The 26,553-nt window shown below is 35.4% G+C and overlaps 2 protein-coding genes across 2 annotated transcripts in view; one reads left to right on the top strand and one right to left on the bottom strand.

Moving 5' to 3' along the window:
- Nucleotides 1–7,702: 7,702 nt before the first annotated feature.
- On the top strand, nucleotides 7,703–19,224 carry LOC149785655 (uncharacterized). Its single transcript, XM_089979483.1, has 3 exons — nucleotides 7,703–7,861; nucleotides 10,619–10,754; nucleotides 18,846–19,224. Exons 1-3 carry the CDS (start codon nucleotides 7,820–7,822, stop codon nucleotides 19,004–19,006), a joined length of 339 nt encoding a protein of 112 aa, XP_089835609.1. The 5' UTR covers nucleotides 7,703–7,819; the 3' UTR covers nucleotides 19,007–19,224.
- Nucleotides 19,225–20,072: 848 nt separating this feature from the next.
- The window catches only part of LOC149785656 (pre-mRNA splicing factor cwf19l1-like), a 44,282-nt gene continuing 37,801 nt past the window's right edge, over nucleotides 20,073–26,553 (bottom strand). Inside the window, exons 11-15 of the mRNA XM_089979482.1 lie at nucleotides 26,397–26,512; nucleotides 25,500–25,593; nucleotides 24,625–24,738; nucleotides 22,065–22,162; nucleotides 20,073–20,301 (exon numbers count right to left, since the gene is read on the bottom strand). Coding sequence (XP_089835608.1) covers nucleotides 20,163–20,301; nucleotides 22,065–22,162; nucleotides 24,625–24,738; nucleotides 25,500–25,593; nucleotides 26,397–26,512 — 561 coding nt within the window. The 3' untranslated portion in view covers nucleotides 20,073–20,162. The remainder of the gene's footprint in view (nucleotides 20,302–22,064; nucleotides 22,163–24,624; nucleotides 24,739–25,499; nucleotides 25,594–26,396; nucleotides 26,513–26,553) is intronic.

Below are 26,553 nucleotides of genomic sequence, written 5' to 3' on the forward strand. Positions count from 1 at the left end.
TAGTTCGTTTATATACAGCATAGACATTTCAAACAGAGATTCACTAATCAAATAATAGCCTTTGGATCATACAAGAGTTAGATGATGATGTTGCCTCTTTTTAGTTCTGCACGTGCTTCAATCTACGTCATTTGTAATACAAACAACGATCTTCAAATCTGCATTAAAAATTGAACTCTTTTAAAAATTCCTAAATCTTCTAAGTTGGAACATCATCACGGTGAAAACATTAAATTATTTGTATAATCATGTGATTTAAAACACTATATTAGTATGCACAGAAGTGTCTTGATGGTAATCCTTTGTAAAGTAATTTGGTAGTAACATAAGTCTTAACTATCTTCATCCCAATTAGCATAAAGAGAAAGAGGCCATCATGATATACATGTCTTGGTCACGACAACTGTATTAAGTGAACATAAGATATTCAATTTTTTGCTCCATTTTTATATATTTAAATCCTCAACGCGAATAGAAAATGTCCAACAAAATACGATTGTTACAAATATTCTTTGATATACCATTAAGGTAATATAACCCAGTACTACAGGATCAAATCAATATGTTTTGTGGTGTTTTGAGAATCATTGTTGATATATCAATGTTGTGTAAAATTGCTCATGAAATTCTCTTTATAGGGCATATATCCACATATTGTTAAATTATGTCGCCCACGTTCATTCATTCCGTTGTTATGTACATAATTTGCTTATACTGTAACTAATTTGAATTGTATCACCCGTCGAAGTATAAAATTAGTTCTCACAACAATCAGCGTTAAACGGAGCATCATACAATAGATAAATAGTTTAAATATTATTGCGTTGTCTTACACTGTTGTATTGTATTATCAAATATATATATCGACAATTGCCGTTATATATATATATATATATATATATATATATATATATATATATATATATATATATATATATATATATATATATATATTGATTGCATATTTTCTGCAAAAAATTCATTAAGAATGTGACTACCACGTACTTATCGGTAATACTTGTGCGGCAGTGAAGAATACCTTTCATACTTGTATTTATTTGACTTGTTTTGAAACGTAAAAAGAACACCAATCAAAACGACACAGGAACGCTGTTCACTTATATTCAAAGCTAAAATAGACTGACTAATTAAGCATATAGGTCAATTTTTAAATATATAATTCTATTTCAGATGTTATATGTTCTCTTTACACAAACAAACTTAATGTTGTTGTTGTTGTTGTGGGGTTTAACGCCATTTTTCAGCACACGATAGGCTATGCATGGCGGCCAGTATTAATGGTGGAGGAAGAACCCGGGAAAACCCGGGAAAGAACCACCGACCCACGAGAAGCTACTGGCAAGCTTTCTCACATACCCACATTGGCCGAATCCTAGACTCGAACCCACGCAGACAGAGGTGAGATGACAGTGATCCGTAACGGAGAGCGCTTTAGACCACTCGGTCACTCGGGGCCCCTCATACTTGATGTATCCCTGCTGTTAATATTTCACTTTATCACCAATTAGACTAAAGTCCCAGGACTTCTAGATCAAATGGTGCTCCTTAATAATGGTGCTTGGCACACTGCAAACCCATAGTGTATTTCCTTTAACTGAGTCAGGGTCAAAGGCGCTGCTCAACGCATCTTTATAATTATTTAAGACAACTAACTACATCAAGACAACGTGTACTTATTGCTTCATCTTGATCATAAAAGAAATTTATTTTTTGGTTGTACGTTAGTGCTCTCAGAAATATTTAATTAATATTTTATACGTCTGTCACACGAATGTGACAAAAAGTTCATTATGTTTGTCTTACTATAAAACAAATTGTTTCACCATTACTGATTTGTCAAATGCTTATTGATGTAAACATCTAGGTACAACACACGCTGTACATTCTGAACAAAATATAAAATCGTTTTGTAGTTATGACAATATCTCATCATTTGTCACGAAATTTATCTTTCCTGCACAAGTTCATACAATATCAGTAAAATTGAAGGCTTTTGCCTGGTTCTTTAATGCCTATATCCAAGGATAAAAATGTACTGCATTTCTGTTGTTTATGTGGGGCAAAAGTGTAAACATATCACGACATGAAGACGAGGAAGTGAAAAGTAGGCAGAAGATGGAAGTCCTTGAGAACTATAACGTTTGATGTTGTACAGTGAACCAACAAATAACGGTTATAGATATAGATGGTAGATGTAATCTGGCATCTATATCTATTGTAAATGTTTGCTCCAAATCAGCTTAATCTATTTCAAACATTTTATCCATGTGTATATTTATCAATGATATTTTGCAGCACGCGGAAATTATTGATCATTTCTATATCACTGGATTTATTTGTACGTTTTAATTGCACGATGTAATGTGCTGTAAAATTCAGTGAATGTGACTTCTTTGTCTCAGTTAAATCTGCATGCCTAGATAGTTGGCTATTTTCGTTGTTATAAGCGTGCTTTTAATCACGCTTAGTTTAACTGATTTAACATTTTCTGATGTTTGCGTATATGCGTATATACTTATCAATTTTCCATCTTCAACTCTGATGCAGCTAATAAGTTCTATTTTTTATACCCTCCGTAACTGTATGTATAACCATCAACACTGCATGAAACAGAAAACATTGCAAACGACTCGGGTAACACAATTCATTTATTGTGTTAGTAATCTGATGGAAGAAAATGCCCAGATTGCCATACATCCACAAACTGTGTCTGATTCAGAGCATTTGTTTAAATTATCATTGTCGGTAGTTCAGTACACCGTGTACTTGGAGTGATCTTATCTTTAAAGTTGTGTTTCAAATTTGACACCGACACTTTCTTTGCTGTCACCGTTTGTAGTCATTCCATATGCTGTGGTGGCTTAGCGATTAGCGTGCCGGACATGAGACCATGTAGATGCGGATTGGAACCTGCTATCGGATTAGCTGTGGGAGGGGCTAGTTTTGCGTGTCGTTGTAGAAGGTACTTCACGTAAAAAGCCTCGGTACTAAATAAGCTACTTGTGTTACTAGGTCGTAAAACACAAAACATAAAAACATCATTCCCTCTTTGACTTCATGAACACATCGGGATTGTAATCACATTCAGAAATCTAAACAGTCCTTACTTCATTCTGGTCACTGGTGTTGTTTTTTAGTCCATCTCAAACATTGTAATGCCCAGTAACACAATGTCTTCCTTACAGTTAAATGCATCGTCTGCTGTCTTTGTTATGAATTGAATTCATAAAGTTTATATCGTTTTCAGCAGAAAATGTATCATAGTATAACTATATAACTTTATTTTAGTTTCTTCACATTTTGTTTCCTGATTGAACATTTTGTATCACTGTACTCGCTGCATTTTTTTACCATGAAAATAAACTCTTCGTTGTTGATCTTGTTGTTGGCGTTGTCGCTTAGCCTATGACAACATAGCTACATTGTTTGGAGTGGCCACTTTGCTGAACCATTTACAGCGCAATGACGCCATTTGGTCAATTTGCAGCCTAATGACGCCTCGTGTAGCACACGCAATTTAGATGCACAGAGTTAGTGACCTATATAATTATCTTCAGTTTCTGCATTTGAAACATGTACAAACATGCATAATAAAACTGTGCGTTAAATACAATCGTAATTTATTCAAAAGGTATACTTTTAGAGGTAATTTACTTGCAAACTCTAACCAAACATTTTCATTACGTCAGCCTTTTGTAAACGCCGTTTACGTACCGCAAGGACGGCGTGGAATTAGTGGTTATTACTCTCGATACGTATCATATTAAATTACTTAATACAATTCGGTAATGTGCCCCAATGTCCAAATAATTTAATTTATTTTAAAGAGTTATCCAGAATATCGGGGGGTGGGGGTGGTAAAAGAAAGAATAAGAACGAGGCTTGGCACATGTCAGTAATTTGAATTAAAATCCCAATTTTTTTGTTTGATATAAGTAATTTTAATTTTATAAAATAAAATATCTGAAATCAGAATAGTCGTGGACTTTAAAAACCGACCGATCACGTTTGTTTAATAACTTTCAGTTTGTGCGTTCTTTCATTTCGCAGGTAATTTACAGTTTATATCGAGTCTTATAGTTGTAAAGTGCAAACATATATCAGAAATAAAAAAATACAGATATATAGTTAAATGAGGCTTTGTTGATAATTCTGTGTAAAATAACTGCTTTATTTCTTTCTGAGAAACTTTTTCCAGGATTGAACCTCAGTACAATTTTGAAAACCACCATAAATCGCATGTTATACTTATGTTATAATTCTAATGTGTATTCAGTTTTAATAAACTTACATTATAACACGTATTTGACTAATTTGTTGTTAAATAATATATTTATTTGAAATTGGTTCAGCCTGTTAATTCAGAAATATTGATGTTATCGTTTGTATTGAGTTCCTTGGCAATGGTAATTTCAATACAGATGTTGACATTGTTAGCAGTGACTGTGCAATTTTTTAAAAATAGTGGTTTAGTAAATTAAGCGACATTTGTTTTCATAAAATTGGCAATGCCGGTATTATTGTGATAAATATTTGTTAACACGAGGTTCGATCTCTGCGGTATAAATGGAGATTTAAGTACTTAGTGTTGCCTTGCTAAATATAAAGACCTGAAGAACATGTTTAAATTTCATGTCAAACATTTGATACACATTTTCTACTTTTTTTTTAATTAACAGGCATTCACTTGGAGCGCACAATATCGCATTCGAAATCTATTATAATCATATTGAGCTAGATATCATTTTCATTTCTCATATAATAAATGTTTAAAAAATTAAACTGACAACAATATAAGCATCTTTGGATTTGACTTTATTTACGCGGATCCAATGGTTCAAACTATGGGATTCTCTTTATAGTTAGGATAGCACTCCATTGGAAAATGCGAAACCGTAGTGTGAAATCTTAGCCAATCGGATGCAATATCGCCTCATTAAGATGCACAGATCGCTATAACAATATCGAAATCGTTCTACGCATTTATGATATAAACATATATAAACCTATATTCCAAGTCAGATCTGAAACACATACAAATTTCCTTTAGAGTCTTAATTAACAGGCAAATGTTTATGACAGGCTCAAAGTGAAACTGTAAGTTCATATGCCTTTATGGACAGGTTAGTTAAGAACATATTCTAACAGTGCTTGAGAGACGAATGTTTGGGTATATCAGTGTTATATATCATAATCTAATGACTAACTTTCACCTGCGTATTGGTACATGTACATTGCGATATGGAATAGGGTAGACACAATCATACTCAATACCATGACGTAATGTCTTTTATCATTCGCACTTAAAAATGGAAATGAACTCCAAGAATCCTTTGCTGGAAACTCTGATGAATAACCATGTTATAACACATTGGGTGTTTATATATTTCAGTATTTTTTTCTCTCCCGCACATGGTGAGTAAATTGTTAACGTGTAATGAATCTAACCTCTTCAAATAAGTAACAGAAAACAGTGAACAGCAACAAACTTTGTAAAATTCAACAACTGCACTGAGCCATAGGCATCTAAATAGTATAGCTATTCATGGACTTCTATTAAACAGCATCTATGTTATATGTATAGATGCTATATATATTGAAGTCCATGAGCTATCCCTCCAAGGATGGATAACTGAGCCTAGGAAACTTGAGAGCTTGACTATTATACAGTCATCTTTAACATAATACATAAAATAAATTATGTAGCCTACACAAGCATACAACTTCTTCAACCAGATGCAGTAACCTTAATGCCTTACAAATATTGTACACACTGATAACAGACTCTTGTTCATTTCAGGCAAATGCCCCCATCGCCATTTGCATGTGCTGTAAAATTGCTGTAGCCTATATACGAAAACTAACATTGCCCCCCCCCCCCACCGCAAAAAAAAGTAAGAACAAGTCAATACTTTTTACAAATTGTAAAATGCCATGATGTAAATTGTTGCCAACCGATTCGAAGCTCGTATTTTGAGATTATCTCCGATAGATTCATTCCACCACCAATTCCAGTCTGCCAAACTAGTGAAGGCCTTAAAGCACCAGATGCATCTGAGAGTGACTTGCACAGATTTCCATCTCTTTTCTTCAATCAGTCTTTGAAAGTTGATAACATGCTACCTCGATTGGCAAAGGCATTCAAAATTCTTCCATATGATCTATATTGTCCTTCCATTCAGTTGTCGTTGCTTGAACGGATCTGCAAAATATGTCACCTCTGTGTTGCTTCACAAGTCATGCTGAAGAAGCATGTACAACAGCACCGACAACGCGATCTTGGGCCTAGGCAATTACCACATGCTCCTCAACCGCAAAGAATTCGGCCAATACGAGTGGCTGCCAAAAGACAGAGAGAGCTGATGGCAATTATTGCTCATGGAGAGATGTTAAGCGCAGAATGGTTAGATGAAGATGATGTTGACTTGTCGGGTGTATCGGTTCCACAAGAAATTAATGAATCAGCCACTATGCCCATTATAACAATTGAGGAACATTTGGCTTCCCCATGGGAAGATGATAGAAGCTACAATATAAACTCTCGATTTTTTCATGAATTCAAAGTGTTATTGTCAATTTGAAATTTGTTAAACAAGTAAAAAAATGTATTAAAATTTATTTGTAGATCTTTTAATTTCCATAATTCTATTTTTAGCATAAAAGCCAGCCGTATAAAATATCGTTAGTTTGTTGGGGGGGGGGGGTGACTGAAAGTTTCACAGTTGTTGACGGGGGGGGGGGGGGGGGGTAAAAAAGTGCCTAAAAATTTTTGACATAATTAATGGACGTCCCCTAAGTCTCTGTATGACTCGGCTGGGGAACGAGCATGCGACCTCCCGCATCTGATGCGGACGCTCAAGCCACTTAAGCTACCGAAGTGGTTCCAGAGAATAGATAATTTGAATAATTTCAACTCAAATATTGTGCCCATCAATAACTTAATTCTGCTCGGATATTAAAGCACGAATGAATATTAAACCGGAACTAATAACTGATTCAGTGCACAGTGAGTAATGTGCCATTGATGATGATCCGGTAGTGAAATCTATGACCGAATTTACGGTGCTTTGTTTATAGTCTAGCCTCACACACACATAAACAAACAAATAAATAAATAAATAAAATAAAACATGCCGGATAATCTATGACAAGAATTTCACAGCGAGTTCCTCTTTGAAGGTACTCTAGAATAAGATATGATTTATTATCATTTGGACACAGTGAAAAGTTCATTTCTGCGAAACAAATGTAGAGAATATATAATAAAATTGATTGATATGATTTTCATACATCGGAAGACATTTGCCCCCAACATTAAGGCCATAAGGTTAAAAGTGATTTTAAAGACATGTTCATGTCCACTCGTTAACTTTTGTGTTGATGAAAGTGACATTTTGATGAAGCTGTACCTAATGAAATACAGAAAATCATTAATAGTCGTTTCTGTGCTGTAGATATAAATTGCTGGTTACCTTCTAGGATGCGGAGCCCCGAGTGGCCGAGTGGTCCAAAGCGCTCTCCGTTACGGACCATTGCCATCTCACCTCTGTCTGCGTGGGTTCGAGTCTAAGATTCGGCCTATGTGGGTATGTTAGAAAGCATGCCGGTAGCTTCTCGTTGGTCGGTGGTTCTTCCCAGGGTTTTTCCGGGTTCTTCCTCCATAATTAATACTGGCCACCATGCATAGCCTATCGTGTGCTAAAAAATGGCGTTAAACCCCACAACAACAACAACATTCTAGGATGCAATATACCGCGTAACGTTTAGACAGTTACACCGGTGGATCGCAAGGGTCAACATGGCGACCTCCGTGTCAAGAACGTTCGGCAGCTTGTCAAGGGTATTTTAAATTTTAGAGGAGTAATAGACTGATTTAAATATCTTACACGTTGTACTATTTAAAATGAAGTTCAAACATTTTTAATCAGGAGAAGCGTCAAGTTAAATTGTATCTGCCGTCTCCACTCGCAGCGGTTCGTTACAAAGAAAATTAGGAGTATCCATCCATGAATCAAAGCCTGGGGGGGGGGGGGGGCTAACCTGTAACAACATAACACTTGTTACAGGTTAGACCCCTCCCCCCCCATTCTTTTATTCATGGACGGATACAACTAATTTTCTTTGTAACGAACCCCTGTGGCCCATATCAACCTGTTCCCACAAATTAAAATCTAATTGTTCTAGTTTAGTCGGACTGTACTTAACTATCTTGATCCAAACTGGATTAAATTCTACCACAAGCAAGTGTTTTCAAGTTTCATTGACATTTATTTCAGTTGCATGAAATGTGAGTATAGCTGAGGAATGCTGAATTCAGTTGCAGTTAAAGTATGTTTCTTTAACAAAATGAAAAAATAACAATAATGTTGCCAAAACAATTAGATAATTTTGTTTCATTAAGTAAACTTATTCTTCCTTTAATCAACTTAAGCATTCCTTGGCTACCGTTACATTTTAATTAACTGAACTGTATGTCAGTGGAACTTGAAAACAGTTTCACTTGCTTGTGTTAGAATTTGATTGTGAAGTACATAGTAGCTTTTTGGAGGGACAGTCCTTTACATAAGAATTACAGCTATAAGAATTAACTACAAGTCACACTGGCTTCATGCCTTTTGACTTAATTATAGCCTTAAACTGTTCTGGAAATTGGCCATTGCTGACCGAATTATGAAATGAAGGAGCGTTCTGGGATGCATTGAAGATATAAACGGTGCGTCCTTTGAGAACCTGATGCATATTTGACCCAGATTCTTGGGGCTTCTCAGAGCCCTGTTGTATGTATATAGCTTTTCTAAATAAGGGTTATGTGGCTTCAGATGTCATGGATATTAAAACTTACTGAATTTCTGCAAAGGTGTAAATGCACATGATGTACTGAAAAGAATGCTCTGTTAAAAGTGATGGCTGCTGTAGTCAACATCAATTCAGAAGTGGCAGATATCCAGAACTGGTAAAATGACGTGCTCTCATATAGTATTGGCATTAAGACTAACTGGTTAAAAGTAGTTTAATTTTAATTTTTTTTTAAAGAATCTATTGTAAATATCTGATAACTGAAGGCTCAGAAAATGTAAATAATTTTGGAAAAGAAATCTGGATTAGTTTTGTCAACTTGGACATTAAATGGCCAGTGCCATTGTAGCTTAGTTGGTAGACTATTTGACTCGTAATCCAAGGGTCATGGGTTCAGAACCCACCCAAGCCTGGGTTGGCTGTCTCAGTATGGCCTGGGGAAAGGCACTTGGTTCCATTTTGTCAGCATGATATAGCCAATAAAGTGTTAAAAGTGCTGTTAAAACCAATATCAACATTACAGGGGTTGGCCTCATCCTAGGCTGCTGCTGCTGCTTACTGAAACAGTGGCATGCCAACATGAAAGTATTTCAACAGATGTACTTATAAGTATAGAATTACTTTTCACACTAAACATGCCTGCAACTTTACTTGAAAAAAAGAAATTTTAAATGTTTCCCACAAAATCTGTATGATATCAATAAATACAGCAGCTTCTTGGTTGTTTGAGACAAATTTGAAATCTATTTTCCTGATATAAAAATAATACGTCACTGGTTTTATCTTTTTAAGTTTTAGTAATTTCTTGGCTCATGCCTACTGTTAGATAATATATGCAAAGCACACAAAGATAAATAACATTCATTTGTGCATTGCACAGGTCAATAAAAAATTAAAATTTGTCATGTACATGCGACATCATAGGTTAGAAGAAACTGAATATGTAAAATTATTTGTTAGAAAAGAATTAAGATGATATAACTGCAAACTTCACATCACTAATATAAGATACATCAGACTGACTTTAGAAATGCTTCAAAACTGGATTTCTTTTGCAAAGATGTGGAACATAATAAAAGAAAAACATTGTCTTTAACCCTTTAGCTACTACAGCTATTGTGCAGTTTCACTACTGTTGAGTGCTATCATATCAGTTACTGAGGCTGGTTCCTAGGCTGAATACTAGAGCATCATCAAGGCCGACTAAAGAAACTGACAATGAAAACGTGGTTTCAGTTATATTCATTATTTCATTAGTTTTTGCTGGATTTCGTCTGTTATTCATAAATTTACAATTTATATTACAAAGTTGAGAGTGCTACCTCTCAAAACAGTCATTATCAACACATAAATGATGATGTATATTCCAAAATATGTCCACGTCTCTGTGATGCTGATTTCATACCATTTTAGCCTCAGGTCTTGTTTTTGGTCCCCCATTTTCTTGACATAATCATTTGTTTCTTTCACAAGCTTTTCCACCAGACATTCAGGAAAAAAACTTGAGAAAAAAATCTTTCACATTACTTAGTGGTCCAAGCTTGATTGCTGAACCAACATGAGAATCAAAATCATTGATCTTGAACACGGCGAGGTCATCACTCCATTGTGCAAGTGGGACTATGTGTCACTTGGGTTCAGAAGCTATTTACAGGTGATGTTTCGATGCGGCAGTTTAGCTAAAGGGTTAAAAGGCATGATATTAGTTCAGATCAAAATGCCAACCTCATGTTTGTTATAAAAAAAGTGACAACAAAAGCCTGCTTTGTGCATTATTACATTATTTCTCTTTGGTTTTCAGCTGATTGGGTCATCAAGATGGTACAGTAGCACAGGTCCTTCATCAGGAGGAAAAGCACAAGATAAAAGCAGCCAGAAAACTGAGCAGAAAACAACAAAGCCAGTAGCAGAGGGAGGAATAAAGGCTAATAAAAAAGGTGCTAAAGGTTTTTAAGATATATTTAGCTTATGAAGGTTACCATGTGAGTCAGAAACTCCCCATATATGCTAATATATACATTTGATATGTTGGTGGTGTTGTGGGTTAAACACCATTTTTCATCAGATGATGGCTATACTTGGCAGTAAGTATAACTGTTGGAAGAAGAACCAGTGAAACATGGGAAGCTGCTGGCAAGCTTTCTTACATGGCCTATCCCGAGACTCCAACCCATGTAGAACTGAGATTGCAAAAATCTGTAAAGGGGGTGAGTTTTAGACTCCTTGGCCACACAGTGCCCCAGTTTGATATGTGCATTTCTCATCAATCTGCACTCAGATTACTTACAAACTTGTGCATAATAAATAAATTTTATTTACTCAGTAGAAGGTAGTACATGTATATCAATCTCTTTTCTGCCTGCAGTGTTGGTGATGGCATCAATATTTTGTTGTTTTTTTTTTATGAAGCTTTTCAGTTGTATATGCATCCTAAATTCCTTGATGAATTATCATCCTACTTTGAAGGAATCATTATGAAACTATGAGTTTTTTTCTGTGACAAATGCATTTTTCCTTTCAACCTTAGGATCACTGTCACAGACATACAAAATTTAGTTCATATTTTGGGCTTTGCTTATATTTCCTAAACACTTTTATATATTTTTCTCATACTTGCAATGGTTCATTATGAAACTAAGACAATTCATTCTGTGACATGCTTGTTTACTCCTTTGACCTCTGTGTCAAGGTGACAGTTATAGAAAATTTGCATTCATGTTTCAGTTTTAACAAATTTCCTTTGCTCATATTTCCTAAACACATTAATGGACATTCTACATACTTGGGTTGAAACATTATGAAGCAAAGACAGTTCATCTTGTGACACAGTCACACACCCCTTTGATCTTTAGGTAAGGGTCATTTATATAAAGTTTTGTGAAACTAAGACTATTCTTTCCATTGGGCCAGGGTCACACATTTTATAGCAATACTTTGATCATTTGCTTGACATCTAGGCACTGTCTTGTCTTAAACGTTGGCAACCAAAAAGATAATGGATGATTTCAAAGTAAGACCGCTTTGCAAAAGTATAAACATTTTGAACACTTTAGATGTTAAGATATTCATTTACAATTTGGTATTAATGGGGAATATAGCATAGCATATAACCATTTTATGTATAAAGTGACTACTGCATTGTCCAGTGAGTATTGCATTGAAGACTACTACTTAGTCTTTGAGTCCAGTAACTACTGCTTTGAAGATTTAGTCTCGTGTCTGTTGATTACGGCTTTAAAGACTGCTAATTAGTCTTGCATCCGATGACTACTACACTAAACACTACTTAGTCTTGTTATAATGATTACTGCTTTGAAAACCGTGTCAAATCCATTGGATATAAGAAGCTTTTTTAATAATTAAGCTGGATTTATTTAATGACTCGTGTTGCACACATGATACCAAGGGTTGAAAATATTGTGCCCCTCTGTCCTTCAAGTTTGGGCAACAGAGAAAGGGACAAACAAAAATGCTAGATAGTACTTGATACACTGGCACTGGTTATTTGCTCTGACATTTTTACCACCTTTGCTTTGTTGTCAGCATTTCACCATCTTTTACTTAAACGCTTATATTGTTGTAATCAACGTTTCTTAAGTGCTCAAGTAACCCATAAAAACATTATGAATGTCATGGATGCCCTGTTTGGGATTCTCACCCAATTGTCAAGTACACATTATTGGATGTTTCTGAGCATGTTCATCCGAACAGCTAGAGTAGATCTCTAAACAAAAGTCTTGGTGCATCAACATCTTGACTATTTCATCATTTTTGTTCTTGTCCACTCCAGCTTCAGAGGTGGTACGAGTTCTCAATACGGTCATTCTCAGACAAGGTTATTGACTTTAAGAGAGAAGAACCAAAAGAACATTGTTATCATTCAGGAATATTGTTCTAGTGTCTAACCCGGTATGCTTGAATATTTGGTTCACTTGGAAAGAGCTGGATTTTTTTGTTCCAGAGCATGCTGAAGTTTAACTTAACTGTTCACTCATTATCTACCAGCATTTATCATAATAATTCCCATTTTCATATAGTATCCTTGTATACTGTGACAAAAAAAGCATGACAGGACACAGATTTTGAAAAGTTATGCAATAGGTAAAGTTAGTCTAAGACTGAGGTACAACTTCTCAAAAGGGTTGTTTTTAATTTTGCTCCTAGGTCAGACCATTCAAACTTTCTTTGGACAGCCTTTTGACAATGTTTTTGTGTTCATTTAAGGCACATGCAAACTCACTCACAGAAATAGTGCTGTTAAGTAGTGCATCAGGAGTAACAAGGCTTGGATTATAAATGTCAAATTTAATTTTTCAGTGAGCATTTTTGCCTTCAGTATAGTGCTGCATTGCTTTGATCAAGACTCCGCTCTGCATATAGCTTTATTATTCTTGTCATAATTATCTATCCGATGCACGCTTTGAGCTTCCTCCTGTTATTCAATTGTACTGAATGTTTAGACACATTAAACAGCATTTAAATCAAATTTTTTATTTAGAAATATCTTATTCTGGTTAAAATATACACTTGTTTTTTGTTGTTGTGTTTTTTGGTGACTGGCTTGTTTGTAGTAGGTTTTAGAATTTATGCATCAAAGTAGCTAGTTGTTACATCAGATGTTAACAATGGCATTGGTATAATTAACTATTTTCAACTGCAAATTTGCCTTATCAGATAAGGATGATATTGCTTGAAGCAGCTATCATTTCTTTTAAATGTACTATAAAAAAACATGCAAAAATGAAGAAGAAAAAATTTGCAAACCTACAGGCCACTTTGGCAATGCATTTTTTGATCTCCATTTACGGCATCAAATGCTGGAGGTGTGCGCTGGAAAATAAGCCTTGAGTTGGAAAGCTGTCATTCCAACAGACAACAAAGCTTATTATGAATTCCCAGTGAGACTTTTTTTAATGATATTGCTGGCTTGGGCTCTTGCACAATCTATTCATTTTTCACCACTTTATTGATTAAAACCAGAATGTATGCCTACTGCAACACAGCCAGTATTTAATTTTCCATGGCCGAGTATTTGTTCACTTCCTCTACAATACACTTGAACTCTTCTTCAGAGATGGTGTCATGCAGCAACTTAGATATGTTGCATGTGATTGGGTTGAGCTTTAATTCAGCCATGCCACAGATTTTATCACGCTTTCTTAGCTTTTATGGATAGTTTCCAGTTGATATAATTTCCAGCTACAGAAATCATACCATGGCTCGAGTTTGTGATCTCAAGGGTAGTTACAATGGTGGGAGAATGGACTGGTGACCATATTCCAATCCATGACACTCCAGTGATGACAGGCACTGACATCATTATAGTAACACTACCATCTACTGTTTACTGCATGCTTTTACTCTTTGTACATAACGCATATCTGTCTCTTGAAAATCTTGTATTTTTTGGACTTCTGTGTGTAATGATATTAATACTTCCTATATAAGCAGTGTGATATAAAAGTTATATTGGTCTGGAGGGGTGGGGTATTAGCTCCTCTGTGGACACGTGTCTCTAACCTTTTGTACTGGTAAGACATTGGTGATGTCAGAGAAGGCAAACATTGCTTGGTATCACTAGATCTAGAAATAGAATGGTCTTCAACATGGCAATATGCTCATCAAAAGTCACATGTACCATGCCCTCTGTTCACAGGTTCACCAACTGTTTTTCTGCCCTGTTACAGTGATGTGGCAGAACACCTCTTTCTTTAATATAACATTTTTTTATTATCCCATTGAGATAAGTGGCACAGGGCACTACATAATCCAGAGGAAAGGTTGTCATTGAAGACATTTCACTAAATACCACAGTCATTGTGGTAACAATCAAAACTGTGATCCATCTCCCCTCCCCTAGAAGGCTGTACTTTAGGCTGTTCTGAGAAATCACAGTTAACCCTCTATAGTTACGAATTTGGTTTTAGGATACTGTGTGCTCCATAGGTAGGTTGCTGTATGTCTCATTTTACACCCCAACCTGTCAGTCCCAAGTTGATGCAGATTCTCATGCAACAAGTATTGCCACTGTCATGCTTTTTTTTGCCATGGCTTGAATCCTTAATATTATTAAATTGTGGATAATCATAACTGACAACTTCATCATTTGCCTTTTCATTGTTTTATTATGAGCACAGGTTTGCAGATTTCTTGAAGTTTTTTGTCCCATGTCCCCCAAATCTTAGCTCTGTTTTTGTTGGGGAAATAAAACATGCATCTACATGTTTTTAACACATTAACCCCTGGAGGTTTTTGTCGTTTTCATCTGAAATTCGAATAGGAAACACATTTTGAAAGCTATTTCTGAAATAATCCTAAGAAAGCAACTTCCAGGTGATTTTCCAATAACATAATGCATAGTTGTCTTAGAAACATAGTGTTTCATTGGCTATTTAGGTCACACATGAGCAGAAGGGTAAAAGTTGGACTTCCTTTATTTTTTTCCTTTTTTTTTTCTTCTTAACAGACCCATCATTTTTGTATCGAGACCACTCTTTATTCCAAATGCCCATCTTATCCTACTTTTTGCAAAGGTTCATCTATCTGTTTGCAGTTCATACCGGTCTGCCTTAGATCTGAGACCAAAAAGTCTAAAATCTGGACACAAAATCGAATTCCAACTACAGGCGACTTTTGGGTGGAAAAAAATCTGGTCCAAAAAATGAGTTTTTTCCCTCTGTGTTTTGTAGTGCAACTAGAACTTGCTGATGATTTGGTGTCATTGTAGAGCTACATCTTTCTAGCTTTCTATAATACCACCCACTTTAGTGTATCATACATGACCTTTACGCTACATAGCTTGGCAGTAGGCTAACTACCTCCTGCCACATAAACTCGTCACCAGGGGTTGATGTGTTAATGGTTGTTCAACAACTGTGTTGGTGCTGGCAGTGGTCAAAGTCACTAAATCAATGAAACTTTTCACAGTAATCATGCAGAATGCCTCTATGATCAAACTGGTGCTTATAGAATTGCCCAGAAATTGTATCGAGCAAACTATCACTTTTAAGACAAAATGGGCAATAAGCCTCTTAAAAATGAAAGGTCAGCATAGAAGCATAGAAAGGATTGTTGAGGGAAAAAGTGGGAAAGGCAGCAATTATGTGCACTGGATATCATGTCAGGTTGATCTGAGTATGTCTGATGGCGGGAGAATTGATTGTCATAGTCACTTGAAATTGAAGAAAAACCAAACCTAAAGCTAAAAATTATGTCAGGTAGAGAGGTCTAGCAAGAAGCTGAGTTCCATTTGGTTTGGAACTGCAGTTTTTTAATGTATTGGAAGTAATTAAAGTTTAATTAAATTTACTGGAGGTTATTACGGTCTAAGTGTACTTCACAAACATTTTTAGTTGAACATGTTTGCTGCATTAGTCTCATATCACACTTCTAAACTTTTTCAATTCATGTTTCCACATTGACAGTAGCAGTACATAATTTGTTACACTTTACTACAGGGGTGGCCCAGTGGTCTAAAGTGTTCTCCGTTGCAGATCATTCCCATCTCACCTCTGTCTGCGTGGGTTTGAGTCTCAGATTCAGCCAATGTGGGTATGTGAGAAAGCTTGCCAGTAGCTTCTTGTGGGTCTGTGGTTCTTTCCGGGGTTTCCCGGGGTTCTTCCTCCACCATTAAAAATACTGGCCGCCATGTATAGCCTATCGTGTGCTGAAAAATGTCGTTAAACCCTACGACAACAACAACAACAACACCTTACTGAAAAGTAGTCTAACTTAGGGGAAAATTTAAATGGCCTTAATGAGGTCATGTTAGGGTTGGCAGGTCTGCTATGGCGACAATTTAATTTATGTAGAGGTTGAATTAATGACAAAGGAGACTATAATTATGCAAGTAATCTGTGAAATTATTTAAAAAGACAAATAATTCAGAAAATAATGGGAATTATGCTAGTGAATATTAAGTGAATATTGACATTAAATGAGAACATGATCCATAAATGACATTTTCTTTGTGCATCTCATTTCAGGTGAATCAGATATTAAAATAAATCAATGTTTTCTCTAGTCACTTAAACACTTGATAAAACATTACAAAATATAGATGTCCAAGTAATGATGACCTTACAATGCAGTCTACAAAAGTTAAGCTGGCAAACTTGTCAAAGCAAATTAAGCTCATCTCATTTTTTACCACTACTAGTGCATTATGTGCTAATACTATTTTCTTTTGCCCCCTAAAAATGTTGTGCTTCCCCCAAATTTATAGAATGGGGGAAACTGTCCCCTCCCCTTGGGTTCCTGTGTGCAACACTGCCTTTCCCACCAGCCTATGATTAATTTGATTATGCATCCAACTACTTATAAAAAAGACTATGTATACAGTTTTGGAGTCATGAGTCAGAGTGCATCTCTTACGCTCAACTAGCTTTCGGACTTCTCTTTTGCATCAGAGATTAATTCTGCATGTGAAGGGTTTTGTAAACCTGGTTATGATTGTGTTGTTTTTTTTCTTTCTTTTAATCTCCCATATATTATAATATCAAGACATGGAAGGGGGGATAGAAAATGAAATAGGTGGTCACTAAGGGAATGCAGGCGACTTGGAATGCTACAGCTCTCCCACATTATAACATAGTAGTTGGGGTGAATATCTGCTGATGATGTAATGTACCAAACCATGGTATAGTGAGAAATATGAAAACATTTGATGAATGTCATGGTTCTCAATAGACATACCTTCTGGTATTGGCCCTTATAATTAAATTTTAACCATTTCTACTGGACTACTGTTGAGATGTTATCTTATTACTGCACATACGCAAAGTCAGATTTAACAGGTTACTGATATCTCATTTGGGTGTACATAATTGAACCAAGGTTTGGTTATTCTGAGATTATGTTTCATGTTTATGATAGTTTGAGGAAGAGGGAATCCGTTATGATTTGATTAACTTTGATCAAATGGCATCTGCTTGATTGCCCATCAAATTGTATCAATTAGACAAAATTGGAAAATATGGTGGCTCTTGAAGCAACTTGTCAAAGGTAAGTGGACAAACCTTAATTGTCTTTTATTGATGATCAGTATGCTTTAGTAGGCAGAAGGTTTATGGTTTCAGGGGTTTTATTTAATGTACCATCCAGTATGAATTTGCCAGACATTATGCTGATTGATTTATTTCATGCTTTTGAATAGCTGGAGATGGAATAACAGGATTGAAGAAGTTTGTTTGATATATTTGTGAACTGTTAAATCACATTACCTCAGTGAAGTATATTTTCATCTCTGTCTCAGAAACAACCTACCAATCATACACAATTAGAAAGAGAAACACTTATAAAAAAATCACTAATGGCCATGTCTGTGCTTTTCTTATAAAATACTGTACAAGTGTCTCTCTTTTCAACAGGAGACAAGCATACTTAAACATCATTTTACTTCATGAACAACAGACAATCCCCGCTGTGAACTCATAACTGTCAAAAACAAATGGGATTTTAGTTTGAACATTGACTTTTCATTTGGACTTTTGAAATCATGGGGTCAAGGATGAAATGGCTCTTCAGTTTTTAAATCTATTGAGTACCCTGAATGTGTATGTGGTGGTGGTGGGGTAAGCAAAACACCAGTCAAAAGTATAATACTCATAGATTAAGTGACATATATTTTGGTGTATTTAATTTTGTCCCACAGTTGTAAAAAAAAAACATTTAAGATATAATACAAAGACTTTTTGTTTTTGTTTTTTGTCACCAATATTATCATATGTTTGTTAGACGTATTCGTAAACAATAATTTTTATCATGGGCTCAGTAATGGTACTGCATTATTTTTTGCATGCGTTTACGTTGAGAGTTGTTAGTCCTGAAAGCTGGTCACAGGCTTTTATTGAAGAAAAAAAACACTCAACTTCAGTAGGTATCACTGTTCAGGAGGCAATGACAGTGTCATCATTGCTAAAATTGTGTTAAAGTTTTGTGTCAAATAAAGTGGCACGAAATAAGACTGTGGGTAACTGGGGAGACACATTGCTCTGCATAATGTTGAAATTGACTTGTTTTAATTTCAGAGCACCAGTCCAGAATCAATTCGACTGGGAAGGGATTTGAAGACACAACTTACATGGCCAAGGAATATTACAGAAATGGCATTTTCTCATTCTACGACATTGAATTCGATATGCAAAAATCAAGGTTAAAACAGCCAAGTTCTTTGAAGAAGACTTCATGATGGTCTGAAGTTAAGAATTCAATTTTAGATGTTGTGTGATACATTTATTCGATGTCGAATCTTATTGGAGTTAAATGCTTTGGTACTTTTAACTAGTAATAAGATGAACTGTCAGCTGGTTAAGTAATTATAAAACTTATATAACTTATAACATGAACTTTTGAAAAAAAATACTGCAAATGGCTTTTGTTTTAGTAAAGGCGGATTTCAAAATATAATGTTTTGTCTTTATTATCAAAGATGCCATAAAGCAGGTTGAAGCTTCTACCTCATTCTATACTGCATTTAGTCGTGATATTTAGGTCTTTTATGACTGCCAACATAATATCAAAATGTAATCATATATGCATCATTACATGTGTTTAATTCGAAGCCACGATGATAACACTTTGTTTTTCATCATTCTGGTACAGTATTTTACCTCCATTTTTCTGAACTTGTTGGATATTGAGACATAAAACCTACTGGGTTAATTCCTCTTGAGAATTACTACACTAATATCAATCTACTTTCGTGCTTTAATTATTATGTTTATATTTTGTATTGAGCTCCTTTTCTTTGAAACTTTTGCTTCTAACATCAGGCTTCATAACTTCACCTTGTATATCACATGGGCTTGAAAATATGATCACTCATACAAAAATAGGTCAGTGACCAACTTTTCTTGCTTTGATTTTTCCATGAGTTCTCCATAACCAAAACCAACCCTAACAGTAAGAATTTGTGGGCAGTAAATTCTTATCCTGAGAGTGGGATTTATCCCATGGCAACAAACCTGATGGATTAGTTTTACTCTTTCTAAACTAAAAAGAATGGAGAATGAAAAGATGGAGGACTATCAGTGTGGTTCCAGCCACAGAAATACAAAGCATTCTAAAAACGGTTAATTTGTCATAAGTAAAATAAAATAAAATGTATTGTTATTTATAAGCCAGCAAAATTTGCCATTTACTTATTGAAACTTCTACACTTGGGGATGTTTTCTGATCCTTTTATATATATTAGAGTGCACCTGTGCAGGATAGACCTGTTCCATGTGCTTATTTCACAGAAGCAACTGTCATAATGATGAATGAGAGAAAATTTAATTATATGTATTGCTTAAAAATAGTTGCATGTAGTTATCATGATCTTAGCAAACTGTTCAACAAATGAACTAGAGATTAAAATCAAATGGTTTAAAAGTGTCCTTGAATTCCCTGGCAGTCTCTTTTTCTTGTTCCTGGCTCATACTGCATGCTTTCCAGTCCACTCTCTCTGGCATATTGAGAATTGCAGGTCCAGCCAACACCGACCTGTGTGTAGATTGAAACAAATCAAGATAACAAAGGATCCAAGTTGTGTAGCTTTGTTGGAAAAGTTTGTTATTGGAAGATGTTTATGGCATTATTATTTGATAAAGAGATCTTAAATGAATCCTCATTTCAAGCAGAATCTGAAACCAGTCAAGTAATAATTCCCTGCAAGACATTATCATTATCAGGTATGGTGCAAAAACAAGAATTTAGATCTGTTTTGATTTCCAGGTCTAATGTTAATTTCCAAAAGCTGCTTTGAGTTATCCCCCCTTGCTTAAGTTTATCTAATATATCCAGTAACATTTTACTCCACCTAAGCACAATAGTGACTATATGGTGTCAACCAAAGAAAAAACAGGAATTGAGTTAGTAGGTGAGGAATAGACTGGTCAAATGATGACTTGTTGTTTGTGCATGAATCACATAAGACATGACACTTCCCCTTGTACATCTTCAAAATGTGGGGTTTCTAGCTGCTGAGATCCTCCTAACTTAAGCACTAAACTGCTTCTCATGCTAAAGTTCTATGTCAAAAGCCAGGTGTGAATCAGGAGCATATCTGTACAAGGATGGAATACCAGCAGCCTCAGCTGTTTGAGTCGGAGAATGGCCTTTCTTTCCACAATGCTGAAGTGCCTTCTCAACAACAATCGGGTGATCTGAATCAAAATTGGATAGCACTGTGACAAGAGGACCATCTGCAGGAACCACATAACAGGCAGCCAAGATGAATATCCACCCTTCATTGCAAAGAAGGAAGAGGAGGGAGTTCATATTCTAAACTGAACTTACAAAGTGTTTCTGCAGGATATTTTCGAGGTACACCACCATCACAGTGGAACAGGTTGTCCTGAAGTGGGAGGTGGCACAGGTTCAAAGGCTGAGGTTAAGACAAAATGGAAGAGTGCAAATAGAAAAAAATAGACCCATGGTAAGGTACTGGGTTAGTAGGGACCTGGAAGTATGCAGTTAACAGATTGAGAGTGATGGTCATTCACTGTGCCAAACCAATAAATCAAAAGACCTTGCTATCACCAACTTGAATTTTTGAGAGACAATAAACTGTCCGATTGAGTCTGCTCAGGTCCATGACCAGTCTCAGTTTTTGAAGGGCCTTTATGACCAGGAAAAATCTGAAATAAAAGCCCAGGAGCCTCTGAACCAACCCCACTAACCACCTGTAAAATGTCTAACTTCATTGGATTGCTTGGGACAGCCATCATGAAGGCCAGATAAATGAAATCTTCAGCCCCTCTGAAATGACTTGAATCACTCAATCATTGTTCAGAAAGAAGTTTACTAAATTCTGGGAAAAGAAAAAGAGTCTGGCACCCAAAGAAGGATTGCAAGCTGGTAGAAAAGACATTAAGCCACTGTCAGGTACAGAGAGGCTTCTTTTCACTTCCCCTGTCAGTATATGGGTTGAAATTTGACATGTATCCATGTGAGTGATTGTTAGTATATGGATTGAGGTTTGACAAGCATTCTTGTGAGAGATTGTCAGCATATGGGTTGAGATTTGACATGCATCCATGTAAGTGACTGTTAGTATATGGGTTGAGATTTGACATGCATTCCTGTGAGAGATTGTCAGTATATGGGTTGAGATTTGACATGCATTCCTGTGAGCGATTATTAGTTTATGGGTTGAGATTTGACATGCATACCTGTATCATAAATTCAAAAGCTTAACCCTCTCCTATATCTCATCTTATTTGCATCCATTTTACACCTCCAACTTAGCACCTGCTATAACTTACCTCCCAAACTGGAGAGGAAACTGCTTTGATATCCTGTGTAAAAGCTTCTCCCCTGTAGGTAATTCAACATAAAAGTAAGGCACACCAACAGAAATTATCTGCAAGAAAAAAACACAAGTGATTCCTTACAAGTATTTTGTAATCATAAGCTATAAGACTGCCTCCTAACAGAAAGGAGAGGGGATTCTGGCATAGGTCTCATATTTTTGTAAGTTCTTGATGTGGACCTTGTATATGCCAATTTCACTAATCCGATGTCTGTTTTTCTCTCAGTTCTGTGGTTTTCTCAAGAATTACTTCTGGCCAACAACAAGGATGGTTGATATGCCATGAAAATTGATGAAACTTTGCAATTTATGTTATAAAGTAATGAAACCCCCTTTGTGTCAAGTCTACCTTTTATTCAATATAATTAAAATCAGATCTTCCCTCTCATAATTAAAGATTTGACAGCAACTGCTTAGGGGTCATGTTTTGGTGACCTATGTTATTAGCATAATGCCTAATTTTATCGGCCAGTCAGATGAAATCGTTTACCTTTGTGTTTGGGAGATTGAACAGTATGGCTAAAGAGCATCAATGTGTTCCGAATGATTTGATTCACTTTTGAATTTCTGAAAACTGCATTTCCATTGACTAATTCAAAGGTCACCAGAACATGACCCCTAAGCAGTCGCTGTCAGATCTTCAAGTAGGACCATGGAGATTTTATTTTATCTGGACTGACCTTTTATTTAGCAAGAAAAGATTTGCATACAACTATTCAGCTCTGAGGTTAATCTATGGTGTTTAATAGCAGACCCACATTAGTCAACATTATGGCAAGCTTCTGGCTGACAATTAATTTCAGAGGTCCAAAATGTTTACTATCAGTGTCAACATATGTAATAAATAGTGATAATGGTTTAAATGTTATTCTGGCATTCCAAGTTCCTCCACCCTGAAGACCACCACATGTGCCTTCCATAATACCTGAAATAAATCCAACTGAATATGAATAAATAAAACTTGCTGTATGACTGAAATATGAAACAAACAATGACTAAAATAAATGGATAATGACTTATTTCAACTATCTTAAAAACTTTTCTAATGCCTGGCCCGATAACTTTGATAACAACCACAACAGAAAAGTTTCAACTGGAGTACTGACATTATACAAAATAAAATACCATAATGTAAAAGTACATATAAGAAAAATTTCAGCTAATCTACAGAACAAAACTTTCTGGGTCAAGAAAAACTTATATGATTGACTTTTAGTATAGTATAATAAGAGTACTTTGAATGGCACATCATACGTCTGTCCCATGTTTAATGGTCTTCTGTGTAGGCACTAGTAGGATATGGTTATCTCATGAGATTACTGACTAGTGGGTCTCGGTGGCCTGCACCATTTGTCAAGGTATGTAATATTAAATTTAATGTACAGAAACCATTATTCTCTTATTAAACCTACTAAGAAATTTAGATGTGAGAATCTATAGGTTTCTTTATTACCCTAGTACAAACCCTCCATAACATACTACTGAACAAAAGCTATTCTAAAATTCTCATTTTCCTATGAGCTAAAAAATGTACATGACTTTTGACCCCCAATTCAACATGCCTCTTCAATACCATATGTAAAAGTCTTCCACAAACTCTGGTCAAAGGATGTGGTCTGGAAATAAAGTTACTTGCAAAGAAAAATTTCCTCCTTCAGTAGACTTTTCTTACCTATGTACAAGTCATCGAGAAACTTTGGTAAAGATAAATTGTTGATAATCGTTTTTCTCCCTTCAGTCAGTGACCTAGATCAGTGATCTTTTGGCCCAAAATGGATAGGCTGGTTCCATACCCTAAGTGCAAATCATAACATAACATTTTCATTCAGGTCTGTAATGTAATGTTAATATTCTTGAGCATCAATTATTTATATTCTTTCATTCAGTGACCTTGACCTTCAGTCTTTCGACCTCCAAAGATCTGTTTATTCCTTATTCCATGCCCAGGTCATTCACAAAAATGGTAACTGTAGATAGTAGAGAACTTGGATATATATAAACCATTTTCATCATGACCTTTGACCTTTTGACTCCAAACTCAATAAGTTTACTCCTTACCATAAGCTAGATGCAGAGTTTGATAGCTGTTGAAGACGGAGAACTTTAATTAATTTGCAGAAACCAGATTTCTTCTTTCAGTCACAGTAACAATGATTTTTGACCCCAGAATCAACAGAGTTCTTATTTATTCTAAATATAAGATGTCCACAAAGTTTTGGTGACTGTAGACGGGGGAATACTCAAGCTACTGTGTGAAAATGAAATTGGTAGCAGATGGTCAACATCATAATACACTCTGCCTTATGGGATGCCGTTTTACTGTTTTCAACTTAAGAAATTCACGATTCGACATCCAAGTATAACAAGGGTTGTTAGTCAAAGCGCATCAGAATAATTTGTACAGTACCTGTTTCCTATCACAGTAATTCTGCAATTGCTCAATACCTGTTTAATATCAGGATAATCTGACTGCAGAATATGTTTAATATTAGAATAATCTGAGTGCTCAATACCTGTTTAATATCAGAATGGAGTGGTATCTCACTAAGTTCCAATGACTCACTCTCTGCTTCCTGAAGAAATGATTCTTTCAACTCGGGAACATTTTCAGCTGGTACTGGTACCACCTGCACATAAAATATAAAATCAACAGTTAATTCATATGGACACGTGTCAACCAGCTTGAAAGCAATAAGTAAGCAATTAGTACAACTGTCTTTTCTTCCAAAACAAATATTAAGCAAAATTGACAGCTGTGTTCTGTGTAGTTTCTAACATCATTCTGGAAATCTTTTCTCCTATAACTGTTAATACTGTTCAGCAGATTGTTGTTGGATTTTTTAAAACTGACAAGGAATTAGTATCCCACCTAGCAATGTTCACTATATCAATCCGTGTAAGAAATGTGTTAAAGAAAAGAAAGAAATTTTTTTTATTTTCATATGAAAAATCCATTAAGTTGAAGAAAATAAATTTACACAATTTGAAGCAATCTAATTTTTGTAAAAGGTCACTGTCCTAAAATTACTGTAAAATTTAAAAACTTCTTTTTATCAATGACAGTAGTTATGCAGCCATTAATTGCCTTCGGACAAAATGGAAAACCAAATCCATACAACTCGGAGGATTTTGCCTTTATAAATATCTTTAAAAAAGAAAATCTACAATTTTTTTTATCAGATGTAAGGAAATATTTCACTAGTGAAATGAAAACATTGTATTGTTACAAGTGGGGAAGCAATGAATGACAATACAAAATGTTGTCATTTTATGAGTGAAATATGTCCTTATATTTACTCAAATAAACTGATACCTATTGCGCCGAGATGCCATTAAACCCTATACATACATAATCTTCACCTATGGCCACAACTTAATCTATATTTACCTGTATCTGTAAGTGCTGTGTTTTGTAATTTCTTTCAAAAAACACCACTTCTTTTCCCTGCTTCTTGAAACATTTCTTTAAGGCATATTTATATCTATAGTTTGTCAAGAAATCTTAAAGAAATATGGTGTATCATGTACAAATGACCATGACACTGGAAAGGTGTAAAAACTTGCCATGTTGTCATGGTTACCTGCTAAAAGTCTAATGTTGGCTAAGATACTAACTGCTTTATACAATAAAATAATTCTGGAGAGTAGGAAAAACAGACCAACAGTGGAAAACAGATTAACAGACAGAGCACAGATTGACATATGAATAGAATGATATTACTATATATACTAACTTATAGGTGGAGTCTATATGCAAACTGCACAGACCCATATCAGCAGTAGCATAGTGCACCAGCAGATCAGAGTCTGTGCAGTTTGATAGGAGCAATCACAAGAACAGAGAACATAGATCTTCATCTGTATGCACATTATGCTAAGGCAGATTGGGATCATTGTTTACAGTTTGTGTCATCTTACAAGTGAGTATATACGGTAATTGACAGAATGACAACAAAAATAGACAGACAGATGAACAGAAAGAAAATAGATTCACATATTCACAAACAGAAAAGGCAACTGGCTTAAAGGTAACAACACCAAGACATGTTGAACGTAGAACAGAATAGTGGTTGGCACTGCTGAGATCACAAGTTCATGTCCCATTTAACTAATAATTGTCGTACTTTGAGCAAGTTACTAGACTGCACATAGTTCAGTCAGTTTGGCTGAAAAATCTGTTATGGACTGTTGTCTCATTCCAGGAGGCATGATAAGCTTTATGTGTGTGTTGGGGAGACAATATGGTTTATCTTAATATGATATCTCTCTCCAATGAAAAGGATACTTGTCTATTTCCTCTATGACCTCTGATGATGCCATTACTGTAGACTGGTAGTGGCCAATAGGGAGAATCAGAACATGATCTGGTACCAGTCCACCTTTAGCTAAAGCCAGATAATTCTGAAAAGAATGCAGAAAATGTGTTTAACAAAAACATCAAA

Source organism: Sinohyriopsis cumingii, chromosome 13, assembly GCF_028554795.1.
Source record: "Sinohyriopsis cumingii isolate HCF-2022 chromosome 13, ASM2855479v2, whole genome shotgun sequence".
Classification (NCBI taxonomy): domain Eukaryota; kingdom Metazoa; phylum Mollusca; class Bivalvia; order Unionida; family Unionidae; genus Sinohyriopsis; species Sinohyriopsis cumingii.